This window comes from Paralichthys olivaceus, chromosome 14, assembly GCF_024713975.1.
Source record: "Paralichthys olivaceus isolate ysfri-2021 chromosome 14, ASM2471397v2, whole genome shotgun sequence".
NCBI lineage: Eukaryota > Metazoa > Chordata > Actinopteri > Pleuronectiformes > Paralichthyidae > Paralichthys > Paralichthys olivaceus.
The window spans coordinates 13,342,831-13,359,151 of NC_091106.1; the positions used below are offsets into that span (position 1 = coordinate 13,342,831).

General features: G+C 40.0%; 1 protein-coding gene across 2 annotated transcripts in view; it reads right to left on the reverse strand.

Annotated features, from left to right (window-relative positions):
* Positions 1-2,226: 2,226 nt before the first annotated feature.
* hpse2 (heparanase 2) overlaps positions 2,227-16,321 on the reverse strand; it is a 53,453-nt gene continuing 39,358 nt past the window's right edge. For both annotated transcript variants that reach the window (XM_069539054.1, XM_069539053.1), the window contains 6 exons: positions 13,829-13,922; positions 12,783-12,889; positions 12,520-12,634; positions 9,065-9,210; positions 6,782-6,928; positions 2,227-4,275 (listed from right to left, as the gene is read on the reverse strand). In XM_069539054.1, coding sequence (XP_069395155.1) covers positions 4,113-4,275; positions 6,782-6,928; positions 9,065-9,210; positions 12,520-12,634; positions 12,783-12,889; positions 13,829-13,922 — 772 coding nt within the window. In that variant the 3' untranslated portion in view covers positions 2,227-4,112. The remainder of the gene's footprint in view (positions 4,276-6,781; positions 6,929-9,064; positions 9,211-12,519; positions 12,635-12,782; positions 12,890-13,828; positions 13,923-16,321) is intronic.

Below are 16,321 nucleotides of genomic sequence, written 5' to 3' on the forward strand. Positions count from 1 at the left end.
TTCAACAATTAGAAGTGTGAGTAATTCTAAAAAAGAAAGAGCTTTTTTGTCTCTTCTTGGGCGTTCTCCAAATAACTGGCTAATTTACACGTTTCATACGTAAATATCCTACTTAGTCTTTGCACAACATCACAACATCTTTCTTTATCTTATGAAACAGAGCATTATGCAGCTCATAATAAAAGGGACAGTAGAAAACAAAATGATTTTCCACATCATTTAGACATTGGACAGATCCTGTATGAATGCTGTAGAGGGGGGAACACCTTGTAGGAGACATACACATGCTGCATATGCTACATTCACAAATATACACTCACCAAACACCAGGCTGTTTCTCAGAGACTGTTTCGATGGCTTCAACATATCTGTGTTGTATCATAATATTCTGCACTCATTGTATGCTCGGCTTCTGAGTGGAGCATGGAACCCCATAGCAACATAAATATTTATGTTTTATTAACCTTTCATGGGTCAAAATGGTCCAAAACGCCAAGAGTTCTACATCGTCGTGGGCCAGAGTCTAATCAAGTCCATCAGTTTTCAGGGATCCAGCGTTCGTGGAAGCCTTATTTAAGCTGACTCCTGTATATACAGAGTAAACATCACGGACTCCTCAGTGTTTGCTAAAACGGCATGGGGACCTTGCATGTCTCAAAATGAATCACTGAGTGTAAACAGTGCTGGGCAGGCCTGGGTAACAGTTACCTCCGCTAAGGAGGCACTGTCACGCAGACGTGGCCAGACACCAGACACGTCGCGTCCTCCTGCATCACCAGACAATTCAATTTCTGTCAGAGGAAGTGACGCTGGTCAGTTGTTATTGCAGGGTTCAGGTTTATACGAACCAGGTTTGTGTGATTGAGTTGATAAGATCCTGAGCTGAATGTCGGGAAGTTCACAGAGGCCTCGTTATTACTCAGGTCAGTGATTGTTAACCCTTTACTCTGCAGGTCAGAGTAAAGTTAACTCAATTTACTCAGGGAACAAACAGCTTCAGTTTTTCTAACTTGTAATAATATAGCTTATGTTTTGCTCTTGCGTAGAGGAACATTTTCTATCATCTGTATCAAACGTAGCTGATCTGAGTTTTTCAAACTCACCCTGACAACTGATTTCAAGCAATTTTCTTGAGAAAGTCCAGCTCTATTCCGAGTTACTTATCCTCCTGTACGTTAACATGTCACCTCCTCCAGATTTGTACGCACTTTACAAATAAAGCATTTCTGCATATTCATCCAAAAGTGCTTGTACACAGCATGTACAACCTTCATAGTGAATAATATTTTTCCCCCTTGCGCGACCACCGATTCAGTGGACCAGGTGTTAATGAGCCTGGTTTAATTCTTACATGTCAACAATGTCGGCCCGCTTAAAATGAACCACATGTGAACAGAGGAGTTCAGACATTTCTGTCGCTGACGTAAAAGCAGAGAGCCCATTTTCCGTGAGTGGAACTTAAAACAAAAATATAATTAAAGGTACATGCTTTGGATCACAGCTCTTGAAGGGTTGCCAGTGTTAATGACTCACAGTCATGAAGCTTCAGATGAAGCTCGAGCCCGTCTTGCTTTCGGTATAATAATCGTGCAGTTTTTGCAGTGCAGTTTTCGCCCTGCAGTTCTTCACGCGCCATGCTTGCCTGGGAGGAAGTGAAGGGTTTCGAGCAGCAAGCGTTTTATCATTATCAGGTCAGAGCACAAGATCTAAGTAGTCCTTCATCTCCCTACATGATCCCAGCGAGCAGATGCATCAGCAGACACTGAGCCAGATCTGGCCCAGGTTTTAGTCTATCTGGGCCAAAGCTGAGGTCTGGAGGTTTACCCCACCCCGGCTTCATGTTTCCCATCAGCAGCTCCCTCGTGCAGTGACAAGACAGCTCCCTTCCCACTACAAAGACTCGCTCCGGCCGCTTCCGCAGTGTATGCATATGCGTGAAAGAGCGAGCGAACAATGCTAGCACCAATACTCCACTATCTTTGTTTGAGAATGAGGGTATTTCTGCTTTTCTACGAATCACATCTTTCACGTCTCTTTCTTCTTCTTCTTGTGACCATGTGCTTCTGCAGATTCCTGTCTAATGTCCAGTCCGGTTGCATTACTCAATGTTAATTCACGTGATGGGTGTCAACTGCTCAAGCACGTCAAGTAGAACGTCCAGATCATCTTCTGCATGCAGCACAGTGACTTTAATGTAGTTTTTTTAAGGAATATACAACTTTTCAGGTATTTGTAGGTGTTTATTATCAATGTAAACTCTTTCTTAAACAAAAATAATATATCGGCACACTTTACATATTAAAATAATGCTCTCCAACAGAAATATAAACATCTCTACATTAACTATAAAACATTCAGAGGACAAATATAATTTTTATTTAACATGTTCAGTCTTCCACCATGTACATCTACAAATATTATATCATTGTCCTGTCTTTATTCATTCTGTGGTTCAGAGAATAACAAGCTCATTTTTAAAAAGGTCAAAATATTATGAAATAAAATGAAGATAAATGCAGTTGTGAAACTTTGGTTATTGATCATGCAAATGGAATTATGAAAAACATCTGTGCCTATAACATTTGCAAATAACTCACTTGTTACGTGATAGTTACGCTCTTTAGATTATTTTTAATTTTGCTTTAGAGTTGGGGCATATTAACATGACAGAGTCCTAAAATATAAAGAAATATAAAGACAAAGTATTTAATCATATAAATTATACTGTTTGTAAATAAACATATGACGCTTCAATCCCATATTTCCATTATTCTTTTTTATGTACAATACATTATCTAATATATAACAGTAAATCTGTACACAATTATGTCAAATATATAACGTATATTTTCAAAAACTAGCAGCATGAGAGGATTATAAACTGTGAGATCACACTGAAGAGATAGTGAGATACGTTCAAACACACCTGAAAAAGTAGATTTTTGAGCAAAACCAAGATTTTGTGTGGACGCGGGCTACGGGGGGACAGATGTTACGGACGGGTTCACTTTGTCCTTCGGCTATGCATCTGATGCAAAGCAGCACCAGCGACACATTACTCTGGATTTAAATTGAAACCTGCAGCAGAAAAGCAACAACACACAAAAACAAGCAAAAAACAAAACACAGCCTGTGAAAGAAACAGATTTCCCTTTGAGCCACTGTGATGTGGCGAGGGGAAGAAATATATACCTTCCAACTGGACAGACACATCAGTAGCTTTTATCAATTTAACATATGCATGTATGCATACACACACACACAAACTAACACACACACACAACACTAGGTTAGTCCAGGACTGACCTCATACACACCTCTGCATTTTGTCTTTGTGGAAAGCATCAAGTCAAACTAAATGTGACGTGTGTCTCAGAAACGCTGTGGGCTCAGAGTTTTCTCTTTCTGTCAATGAAAGATTAGAAAGAGCTCGTAGCAGACACAGAGTTAACTATAATTATATTCAGTAGAGCTCATATCTCCCAGTCCCCTTAAACACACACTCATAGAAAGGGAAAAAAAGATCCTGGATCTGCTCCCTGATTCCACACCGCATCCTTTCACCAAGTTTTGTGGAAATCCATAGTTTTGTTTTTGTGTAATCTTGCTCACAAACATACAAATCTTTGACCATCCAAGAGAAAAGAAATTGCTTAAACAAGTCCAAGAATGTGGACCTTTTCTTTAACTTCAAAACATAAACTTCATACACAGACACAGAACAACCATTGTCTATACACATTACTCTTATAGCATATGAGGAACTGCTTGTGAAAAGAACTGAAAAGTGTTCAGTGCAGCCCAGTGTGTGTGTGAGCGTGGGCAAATCTGTCTTTGCTGGAGGAGGGAACGAGGGACGGGCTGTTTATTTTAATTTGGATGGTAAAAATATTTCCATTGAAATAAATGTTTAAAGAGGCTGAGGACTCAGCTGTACTCAAGCCATGTGTCCAATCTACTGAAGAGTCCTAAAATCCTGGTTCATAATTCTGTTTTCCCTGACAATGAAAAAAAGAAGAGCCACGCGGTTTTTGAAGCTGTTAGTCAACAGAGGGCTGGTGGTTTGAGTTCTGAGCATCACGCTCGTATCTCAGCAGCAAAGGGGGTCTGTGTTATCTTCGACAGGCGTACGCGTTAATGTTTTTGATTACGTAAAAGCCTATGGTCATGGGAGGCATGGCTATGGTCCGTCCAGCCCTCAGTGTCTTGGGCTTGAGCTCCGGGAACGTCTCATTGTCCAACATGAGCAGCTTCTCTCCGTTCAGCTGGACGTGTCTGCACAGAGGAGTAGACGGGAAACACGGACTGCGTTAGCTCAATCTGATGGAGTAAAACATGTCTGACAGAAACATGAGGCTGTGAGAGATTTTTCACAAAACAAAAAGACAGAAAATCTGGATGATTTGGCTTCAGTGTGTCAGGGTTATGATTCTGTCAGTTGTCACTAGGGGGTGCTGCTGCTACAAAACTGCAAGTTCACAACTGCATGGCAGCAAAACCTGAATCTGTGAGGGGGAATCTGCATAAAAAGAAAGCTAATTTCTTCCTCAGCAGCAGATTCTTTGAGTCGACTGCATGGAAATTTTACGGCAAATGATTTATTTGCAGTGCTTCAACTACAAGATTTTTTACAAGCTAGAATGGCTCTCAGAAGCCCCTTATTAAATCACATTAAAATTACTTTTACTTTAAAAATACTAATTTACTTGAATCTGCAACAAATTGCACACACTCATAAATACCAGTCCCTGAAACCTCCCTAATTGTTTCATCAAGATCCATCAATTATTCTCTGAGAAATTAGTGAAAATGTTGATAAACACCTTTTTGAAGAAAGAGCAAAATGAATCTGCCCCTGATCCGGATCCTCACCATAATTGAATGGGTTCTTTCAAGTACAAATAGTTTAAATTATTGTTTCTATCAATCTTTATTCATCATGTTTCTTAAAATGACCTTTGTCGGTTGCTATAATACTGTATTCAACGTGATTTAATAGTGGTGTCAAAATTAAGCGAATTGTTGCTAACAGCTTAAAAAATGCTTTATTTTCCATGTGACCTTGGGGAACGAGGGTTGGATTGTAGGACAAACTAGATGTACCATAGGTGTAACTTAAAAATGCTGCAAACTGTGAAACACTAATATTCAGCCATGCTCTTAAATGGAAAACTTTCTTTACATTCTCTCTTGCACGGGGAACAGAGTGAGATGCTGCAGGTTTTTAATTCTTTTGATTCCTGATAGTTTCAATAATATTAATTAATTAATAAATTCACATTTACATTAAACATAAGAATTATCGCAGCAGAGTAGTTGCGTACAGTTGTAAGTTATAGTGTACTGGGCACACTAATCCATCATCTGCTAAATATAAAGACAATAATTCCAAAAAGACTGGACTGTAATTAATATGATTTAAAAAAAACAGCAGCAAAATATAATGAAACTTTTTGCTTGATTTATTTTTCCCATTTCAAAATCCATCATTTACATTTATCCATAAAATATATTGCTGAAGGGCCATATTTTGGCAATCATGATCATGTTATAAATTTAAACGATTTACCGAAACAGTATTTATACACTAGTGTCACCTTTAATTTTCAGTTTTTTGAATTTGAAGCACAGCTATTATTACTTACCTGTTTTATTATATTATAAAGTTGAGGATTGAGGCCAAACGTCTGGATATTTTAACGTAAGCCTGAATTTCAATAAAACAACTCAAATAAAGCTCGTCTCAATAAGAGAAGTAATGAATCAAACTGCATTACTCGAGACTTTCTATCAACATTCACAGACCTGAATACTTGGCCAGTGATATAAAGAAAAAACCTACTACTCAAATTTATAGACATCTGGTCTTGCTAAATTTTTCATAAAAGTGTCCCTGCGCTGCGTGTGGTAACAGGAAGCATTTAAGGCCTGAAAAAGGTCCGTCGTTAACTTACTCTTATTAATTGCCTCACGTTCCTGTTGTAATACCTAAAACATCCTCCATCATTAAGCTGTTATTGAAGGATCATGGCTGAGCCTCTATTAAGGCCGTTTGTACGTATCGTATAACACAAAGACGAACAGACAGTCACACACACACACACAAACACACAGTCCTGTTATTCCAGGATTTGAGGTTTAAGTCGGAGTCAGAATAACAGGACAGAGAGAACTCCGCCAGCCGAACGGTTAAAGTGCCAGCGTTTCCCACACAATTTGATTTTCTCTGTGGGGGGAGCCTTTACAACTTAGTTGCTGAGTTTCAGTAAAGCAGTGCAATATTATGACGATGTGCATTAATAACTAGCCTTATCTGTTCTTCACCAATAAATGAAAAATGTACGTACCACTTAAAGAGTTTCATGACTTAATACCACTACAATGTCGATAAAGACCTCTTAAGTGTACATTAGCATGTTTGTGGTGCGTATTCACAACACGACTCGACGTGATTTATAAAGCTCAAGAGCCGTTTTCTTAAAATTCATTCACTGCAGCGATATATGAAAGTTTAATGGTTGCAAAATAAAATAGTTTAAGCTGTCATGAAAACTCATCGTCCCTTTTCTTCATCTTCCTCATCTCGACAGTGTTCAAATCTTAATTATTGTTTATATGTGTTTTCCCTTATTTTATAAAAGCAACAACAGGACTGGAAGGCTCATGTGGTGAATCAGTGTGAATGAATAGAACCAGACAGAAGAAGACCCCAGTGTTGTCCGCACAGACAACAATAACTCAATGCCAGCGTGTATATGTGTGTTAAGAGAGTGTTACGAACTTGGCTCCGAGTCCGTCAGCGCCATAGGGTTGCAGCAGGTACTGATGGACCGTCTTGTTCCGTAAAGTTCCGGCTAACTTGATTTTCTTTCGCGACCGATGCAGATTGATGATGTAGATGGTTATGGAGCCTCTCACATAGTTATGGCTGGTTACACAAAGAAAAACAAAATTGACAAAGAATATTCCGGACGAAAGAAGAACAAAAAAACAGCTCTTCTCCACATCTGTTAATGGGGATTCATTATATATTATGTTGCCATGTTGAATAAAATTCTCGATAATTAAAGATGACTACAAAGAGAGGAAAGTCTTTGATATTTTTATTACATATAGTAATGGAATCAAACCGCTACTCCTTGATCTAATCGAGATCAAAAGGGCCTGCAGAAAAATAATAAAGATAAAGCAAGCTCAAGATGGGAGATCCGGCACGTTCGTCCTTTATCATCATCTATATTTAGCATGACTGATGATATACCATATTTCATTTTCAAAGCCTTTATCGTCCTCACAAAGGCTCTGTGATGCAACAATCCGCTGTCGTTCAGTATCCAATATTAAAACTTGTCACTGGGGCAGTCCGTGGTGATGGAGGGTGTGAACGACAACACTTCTTGAGTTACACAAACAACAGAGCGAGAGTCCCTCTCCTGAGAGCAAAGCACTGGGGACACGAGTTGATAGGGATACGGGCCAAAGGTAAATAACTAAGTCCGACAGATAAGACAAACATAATAAAATCTAATAAGGCCCCAGAAATGAGGACAAAGACAACACAGCTGTAGTGAATACCACATGTCAGCCTTGGTGGTCATTGGCTAAACAGACTCGTAGACACTTCTCCTACCATCTCCAAAATCTCATACCAGTAAAGCTTGGTTTTTAGGTTTGAGGTTTATCTTTGTTCTTTCAGTCACAGTTTAAGTCATTTATTGCATTAACTCTGCAAGACGGCTAATATTTAATGTATTTACCAGAGAGATAAAACGTGGTGTATACCGCTGATGGGAACATTTCTGGTTGTGTTTCGGAGAATCGTGGACCGTGGTTCCGAGTGACAGATCAGATGCTCAGATGGAAGGAGAAATAATGACCTCTAAAGGCCTTTTCAAACGTTCTTGTGGATCCAAACCAGGAACATAAACATATTGATGTTGTTTGATGTCGGAGCATCTCTGGAAAGTGAAAAAAAGAAAAAGTAGCGCAAACCGCTAAAAGGGGTAAAGGGGCGGTGAAAGTCAACTATCTAATCTGCAAAGACTTTTCAAACCACTGAGTGCCTGAGCACATACACTCTGCGCTGTCTAACACAGCACAGTCAAACCACTAAGACTACAATGGCTCGTCCACTTGTGGGCTGACTGAAACCACAAAGTGGCAGAAATTATGGCAACTGAAGTGCCTTTGGATTCGAGAGGTACAGCCTGAATGCTTCACTGTTGCATCGTATGAGCCCAGCGCTGATGGTTACGTTAAACTGAGCCGACCACATGTCATCAACGTCTCTCGACTTTCAAATTCACCAGGCGGCCGAGTGAGTCCACGCTCGCTGAGAACAATTTCAAATATTTGCGTGCGTGTTATAGAGGCTTGCGTGCTAGTTACGCAACTCCCGCTCATTTATCGGCCGTCTGTCTGTGCCGTGCTCCGCTATTTTTCTAAAAGATGCTCCACCTGTAAACGAGCCCTGTCTAGGATAAGGCCGTAAGTCTAGCCTGGTGCTGACAGCCACTGGCCTGGGTTAAATGATAACCTTGAACAGGCCACGGTGGCACTCTTCATCTCCTCCCGGCACAGACTGCCTTATTGTCCCTCCCCCTTCCCCTCAAATACCCCCCTCCAGCCAATCCCGACATGGGATAAAGGCCTCGCACACCTTTCAGCGGCTCTTTGACGGCAGCGAGACAGAACCCACACACCTGATAAGTGATACCCGTTAAGTTTTATGGGCTCTGAGCTGGGAATGAGCGGGTGTCTGCGGTCTGCTTATTTATGAGAAGCCGAATAGGCCAGCTGGGGATTTTGTTCCTCCCCACCAGACACAGGGCCACAGGTGTTTGAAGGAGGACTCGGGGCACAGAAAAAGTTAAAACCGCAGCGGTCTGTTTTCCATCCAAATCTTCCACGACACATCACAGAGGAGGATGTGTGTCTGTGTCATCCGTCAGCCTCAAAAGAAAAACATTTCCAAAATCATGGTGTACAATGACAGTGTACATGCTAGCCGTGTTAAAGTGCAGGTCACAAACCGCTCCGGGGTGGTTAAGCCTGTTGCACGTACTTGTAGTAGCTGGTGCAGTGGGCATAAATGCGTAGCTTGTCTCGTATGACTCGTCCCGGTTGCGGCTTCCTCTGTAGACCAGCCACCCGCACTGCCAAAACCCTCGGACCTACCAGACGCTTGAAGACCAAAGAAAACCAGTAATCCTGTAGGAGAAACACCAGGGAACATGCACACGTTACTTTTATGACATCATGGGCTTTTTCCCATCATAATGCTCAGGACAGGATTCACCTGGGTGTTGTCTAAAGGTGCAAAGCCAAAGCAAGCAGGTGTGGAAAGGAAGTTTTTAAAGAGCTGAGCTGACTGATGGGAGGAAAACACTTTATAATAATTTCCAACTCATCTATGGTTACATGCATCAGGACTTTTATTGAAAGAGACCATTTATTACAACAGTCTCTGGTTCTGGGATCCCCCTGAAAGGAAACATTGCACATTGTATATTCAGCCATGAAATGTCCCAGTGATTGTCCAAACAGATTCAATTTCAAGGAGTGAAAAAAAAAGAAAGATACATTCCACAAAAATGTCTGACATGTCAGCGCTTTGACACTTTGACATTGAGCTCGAGCTGATTGTCATGTGCAACCTGCCACATTGTATATAACAGCCTCCGATCCGTTCAGAATTGACAGGTCTTAAATATGACATTTTGACAAAATATTATGCTCGATCATGAATTGCTGCCTTCTGTTATCATTGCTGAGGGGTCCGCCGCACCGTGTCTCACTCTATAGACTACACAGACTCAACACCTCTCCGAGAGACCCAGAACAACATGTGTTTCTCAGGAAGTTCCCATGCAATCCTGCATATGGCAACATTTAAGGGCTTCTTTTTTCCATGCAGGCTTTAACTTAATTTGCTGCCAAGGCATCGAAGAAGCAGAGCACAGTATGGAACTGTATAGTATTGGCCACAGGCACAGGGATGGATGGATGAATGTATGGCCGGAGCTATGATCTGTTATATGTATAAAACACAGACACAGTTACACAAGTCTGTAGTTTTATTCGTGCGAGACGGCCGGAGAGGTGCTAAAGTCTTGCTTTGGGATTTGGGCTGTGTTAAAATCCCTGACCAGGAGATGAGTTGGAACGACATAATGCTGATTTTTTTTTCTTTTGGGGGGGGGGGGGGGGCTGAGGCCCTAAATTGTCTAAATTGTTTTCCTGTCCTTGTGTGTCTCCCTGTCTTGGTTGCCTGCAGCTCTTCTTATCTGGATAAACAGACAGACAGACATCAATTGGAGAAACAGCCATCACATCTACATCCAATCAGAATGTCTTGTCTGCCAAGAAACAGAGAAGGAAGACAGACACAAGTAAATCAGAAACATGTCAAGGACTCCACAAAGTTAAACAATACAACAGAGACCAATCAAGCCTCAGCTGCACGGTTAAAGGAAAGAGACGGTAACAAAGAGAATAACAATGTTAGTGTTCTGCTAAATAGGTCAAATAAAAGTCTGGTTGGCTGGTTGACAACCTGTTAATGTCTCATAATCCAGGAAGTTCAGTGTTTTTGATTTGATTACATCCTAATCTTATTGGCTTTCTGATTAAATACCAAAAAGCTGTACAAAATTAAGAACATATCCAGAAGTATAGTTGCACTCAGTAGAGAAGAACTCAGTTCCCTTCAATTCCCTCAAACCGCTAATTCCACACACAATCCAAATCAGTGAAATTGTCATCTCACAATGCAACGTAGAAATCCACCCAAAATATAATGGATGTTCCATCCTTCCACAAAGTCTCATGAAAATCTGTTCAGCAATTTTTGCGTAATCCTGCTGCAAATCAACAAAACCAAGAAACAAACAGACAGGGACGAAAACAAAACCAAGGTCTAAGTAAAAAACAAAAATATCTACATGTATACCCCGCAGTATTCAGAGTCATTAGGTTTGCACGTTGGTAGGTTCAACTCGGGGAGAAGGGGCAGTTTGTGACTCTCTAGACTGTAATTGCAGTCTTTGTACTGTATCTGGAAATAGAGAATACCCACATATATAAGGGGGGAACTTGTGAAGAGCAGTATGATTTCACCTGCCACACACTGTATACTGACATATCACTTGCTCAAAAAATTAAGGTATAAAATAAGCTTGTGTGGAGGATAAAAAGAAAGAAAACATGGAGCGAGAGGATGGTTGGAGCAGGGTGGGTAAAGGTAAAGTGGTTGAGTCATTCGGTGGAGGCAGGCTTGGTCTATAGGGGAGGAGGTCAGGTCATAAATTTTCCACGCAGAGCACAGGTTGGCCCTGCAGTAAATTCTCTCAGCAGGTAGGCTGGTGCTGCCTTCAGACACCCAGCCATGTTTAAAGCATTGGGAGCCAAACAGGATTCCGTCATTCCCAGGAAAATAAAGGAGACGAAGAGGTAATAAAAACATCAAGCCATATTGATTGTTCAATATCTTATGATTTAAAAGAGGCAAGACATGAAAAAAGCATCCGCATCCTCCAGAAAAGGACAAAAGAGGGTTTTAATATAAATGTGTCAGATTTTGTGGTTAGCTCATGAGCCCAATAACATTAGCAGTATATTAGGATTGCCAATACTGATTTTAACAGGTATTTCTGACTACAGACTACGGAGAACAAAGAATCTTGAATAACAACAAATGTGTGATAAATACCTTGATTCCATCATTCCTTTCTCTTTTATTATAGCAACATAATACATTAAGCCTCAGTTGGATATAAATCCTTTTTAATATAAGTGTTTTTATGCACTTGGCTCATGATGGTATTTAATCACTTCTTCACAATGCAAATAAAAGTTTTTTCCCATGCAGCAAAATGAGATCCGTTAAAGGCTAAGACAGAAAAGCTTTTATTTTATAAGAAACAAATTACTGTGGAACATTTAATGTTCAATAAAGAAACATTACGATCTGAAACGTGTGTGAGTCCATGTCTGTGTTGTTCAAATTCAGACCGATCATGCTCAACTAAATAAAAAGAACAGTGCATTTTAAGCAGTGTTTGGACAGAGCTTGTTGTACTGGGGGAACTTGGGACTGTGCAGTTCTATTTCACACAGCGTTGCAGGCTATTTTACTAACATGTCTGTGCAACAGCATCTCAGGTTACAGATCTCTCACCGGCCGACTGTCCCGCACAGAGAAGCACACATGATGTGAGGGAGGATGAGGGGAGCAGTGACACTGTCCCGAGCTACTGACAAAGGGCTAAGGTTACATGGCATTTCGCCCCCGCGTCTATCCACTCATCACCACTAACCGGCTTTCATCTCAGCTAATAGCTCCCACGGGAAAGAGCGAGAGGTGCCATCCAGGCACTGGGTCTGATCCAGATAGAGGTCCAGGGCACCAGCAGGACTGCTCGGATCAGATCCTTGTTATTATGATGGAGACGAATTAATTGAGGTATTGACAATGTAAAGCATTTCTAATTCATGCTGAGCTGACAGTGAGAGACTTACAGGTAAAGGGTTAAAGTGCTGATCCACAAGGTGTGTGTATCCGTAGTCAAAGAACGAGTGACGCAACACAACATCAATCCCCTGCACGGAGGCCATACCCAACGTGTTCACCCACCTGGAACATAAACAGAGAAAAAGGATCATGATACATGTTGCAGAAAAAATGTAGTGGGGATAAACACCATTTCTTAATTAATGAGTTATCTTGCTGGTTAATTATTACAAAAGACACAACAATGGTGGTGCATGGCCCCGGTACTTACAGAAAGCCAGCAGCGTATGTGTCAGAGAGATTACTGATGCCTACGGCCCACGCCGGCCCCAGTCCACCGAGCCACACCTTCTTACCGGGAGTGTGTGCGTTCACAACCTGCAGTGAGTGATGGGAACACAACCCTTTTATTATGATGTTTCAATCTTCAGTCGGTATGTGTGTGGCTTTATCATCACAAAAACATAGCTGAGGTCTGAATGTTCAATAACTTAGCTCAAACTCGATAGAAAATCAAATAAACGTCAAGATTAAAACAGTTATTTCTTCATATAATCCCTCTGGGCTGTCTGAAAGTCTAATTTGATAAATATCTATTGCTGCAGGGAAAGTCCTGGGGGAGGGCTGCTGAAATATAAACCACATATTAACCTGTTTCTGAATCTACAGTAGAGATTTGACTCCAGACGACTTCAGAATCAGAAGTAGTTAATGCGGATATTACATTTTTCTACACACAATAATTATATCTACATATATGGCAAGTGATCCACTAAGAGGACAAATCAAGAAAACAATAAAACTATTAATAGAGACAACAAATAGAAAGACTGTTAAAAAAAATGCAAAGGAAACAGCATGTAAAACACAAGAGACATAAAAGTAACAGATAAAGACAGTTATGAAAAAGCTGAGTTTCAAAAACAGGTTGTCTGAGTTCTTTAGGTGAACTATTCCAGGGGTTTAGGGCCCTGACAGCAAAGGCGCTGTCACCATTGGTCATTAGCCTCAACTGAGGAATAGCAAATAGGGTCTTATCAGAGGATCTCAGGCTACAGGCTGGTGAGGACGGATTTTGAAGCTCAGCCAAGAAGCTCAGTGCCAAATCAAGCAGGGCCTTAAAGGTCAGGAGCAATATTTTTAAATCACTTGTAAAACCCACAGGCAGCCAGTGAAGAGAAGATAAAATAGAGATAAAATCATACAACTGTGATTCAATTAAAACTCCGGTGGCTGACGGTAAAATTATGTTTTGGCTTTTGTACAGTTTATATACAGTCTATAAACTGAGATTATTTATAGTGGAAACGTATATACCTTGGCGACTTTAGTTATCTGCTCCGTCAGAGTGTCCAACAGACGAGTCTTTAGAAAGTCCTCCGCTTTGCTCACTCTGCCGTCCATGTAATAACTGTGAAGCAAATGCAGGGTGAAGGCTGTGAGAGAAACAATCTTTAAAATGAGAGCAACTCACATCAAAAGATTAAATGTGCAAAATTAGTTTTGGTTTTTCTATCGATCCACCCTTCCTGCGATAGGATTTTACATTTAAAAATGAATTTAATGAGATACATAATGAAAACAATGTATATTATTTTATATATTATACATATAAGGATTCACTATCTATTCGCCAGTAACATTTTTAAGGTGTCTTTTCTTTATTAAGATACTTTATTGAAATAATTTTCATAGGGACAATCCCAGTGTCTACCTTAATCAATCAGGTAAATAATATAATCAGTTTTTTAATATATAAGTCCAGGTTTATTAATTTTATTTAAAACATTGACAAATTGAAACAACTTCATAAAACACACGTGGATTCTCCACCACTGTCTGTCAGAAGGGCTCATTACAGGTTGAAAATCCAAACAGATTTTCAAAGTGAAGTAAAAACAATTCTGTGTCAAAGCGTGGGATTGCACAAGAGAGAAATTGGAAGCTCTGACATTTTCTGACTGAACAATGCAGACATTCATCAGAGTTGATCCTGTGTTTGAGCAATAAAGACAAAGACACGGATGATAATACGAGACGATGTTAAGTGACCATGATGAGAGAAGAATGTATTGATAGTCTGAGCCAAAATCTTGAGGAACATCCCCCTGTGGACGGAGAGAACACCTCTCCAAGATCCTCAGTAAGAGGAGAAAACAAGATTCAGGTGCCATAATATACATTGCAAGCAGCAACTTTTAAGTTCTGATCCGTCTCACCTGTTTCACTTAATATTTATCAATAACTTCTTGGCAGAATGAGAAATTAACTATGTTTCTATTGCATTTTTCAATAATGCACACATTCGTACAGTGCTTCTATACGCAGCACTGTTTCTATCACACACCATTCAAACACTGTTGGCACAGCCATCAAGGGTAATTTGAGGTTCAGCATTTTTGCCCTACCCCCTTCGCCACAGCTGTGCCACATGGCAGCAAGATTTAAATGCAACTTTGTGGGTGCAAATACTAAATGTTAAGAATTTAATGGTTACAACCTGAATATAAAGCCCTGTTGGATGATGTTTTGCTTTGTGCTGTATTGGCAGAATGCCAGCATTACATTTACTAATTCAATATCTCTCTACCTTTGGGTTATATTAGACTATAACATTTTTTAAATTAGCTGCTGCACATATGCAACAGAAGAAGTTGCATAAGTTGTAAAGTGACTCACGTGGAGGCATCATCTCTCACAAAACCCATCAAATATTTAGGGGAGGTTAAATGAAAAGAGGCAATCGCTTAATCCTTCCATCAATTTGCATTCATCAGCGAGACATTTACAATACCATGACATAATAAAAGCAGCAACAGAAACAGATGTGACACCATTTAATAAGGGAATCAAAATATCTGTGACTCATTGCTGAGCAGATTTCTCTTCTGATTCCTTTCGAGCAACAAATGTTATTAATAACAAACCAGAGCAGCTCGGTTCAGTTTTTCTAAAAGCTGCAAATGTTTTGAGCAAATTTTCTTTTTTCTTTCTTTCCTGGAAACTGAGAACATTCCAAAAAAACTATGATCTGCAATTTACAACTGAGGAAATGAAGTTAGTGATTGCTAGTCGGCAGCACATTTTGTCAAAGGTTCAACAAAGTACATGGAGGGATAACGCCAAGGAAGAATTACAGTAAGTTGCGAGTAATATATTAAGGCAAGTAGATTTCAAAACACATGTCAAACCTCTGTTGAACCTGTTTGAGGAAATGACAGATGTGTGAACTAAACTGCTGAAAATGAAGCTGAATTTTGTTCATGTGGGGTGAACCGGTGTCGCAATCTGAGAGTAAAATTTAGTCACAGTGTTGGAAACGTCCCAGGTTCCAGGCTTCAAACTGTAAACAAAGCAGGAATTGAGTCATAGCGTTACACAAATTATTTGGTTTTCATGACATCTTTCCAGAGATCACACAATAATTTTCAGTCCAGTTCCCAGGAAAAGACATTCCAGTTCATATAAGGGAACAGAAGAAGAATCTGTGCAGTATATTGCACGACATCAGTCCTGTATTAGTATAGTGGTGTGAATTTTTTTTTTTTATAAAAGCATCAGTTAACAAGAAAAGATCAGTTTTCTTCAATAAACTCTCATGTTTGGTTGTTCATTAGAGCAGAAACCACACAACTTATCTAACAATAACAGAAATCACATCTGTGTGGGGCTCAGATATCTCGTGAACAGTTCATCTTATCAGCTTCACATTTGGTATGTGTATTGTTAAGGGCCCAGGGAAACACAGTGTTTGATTTGGTGCGATTTGAACACTGGATATGTTGAATATTGACAAAATCTAAATAAACA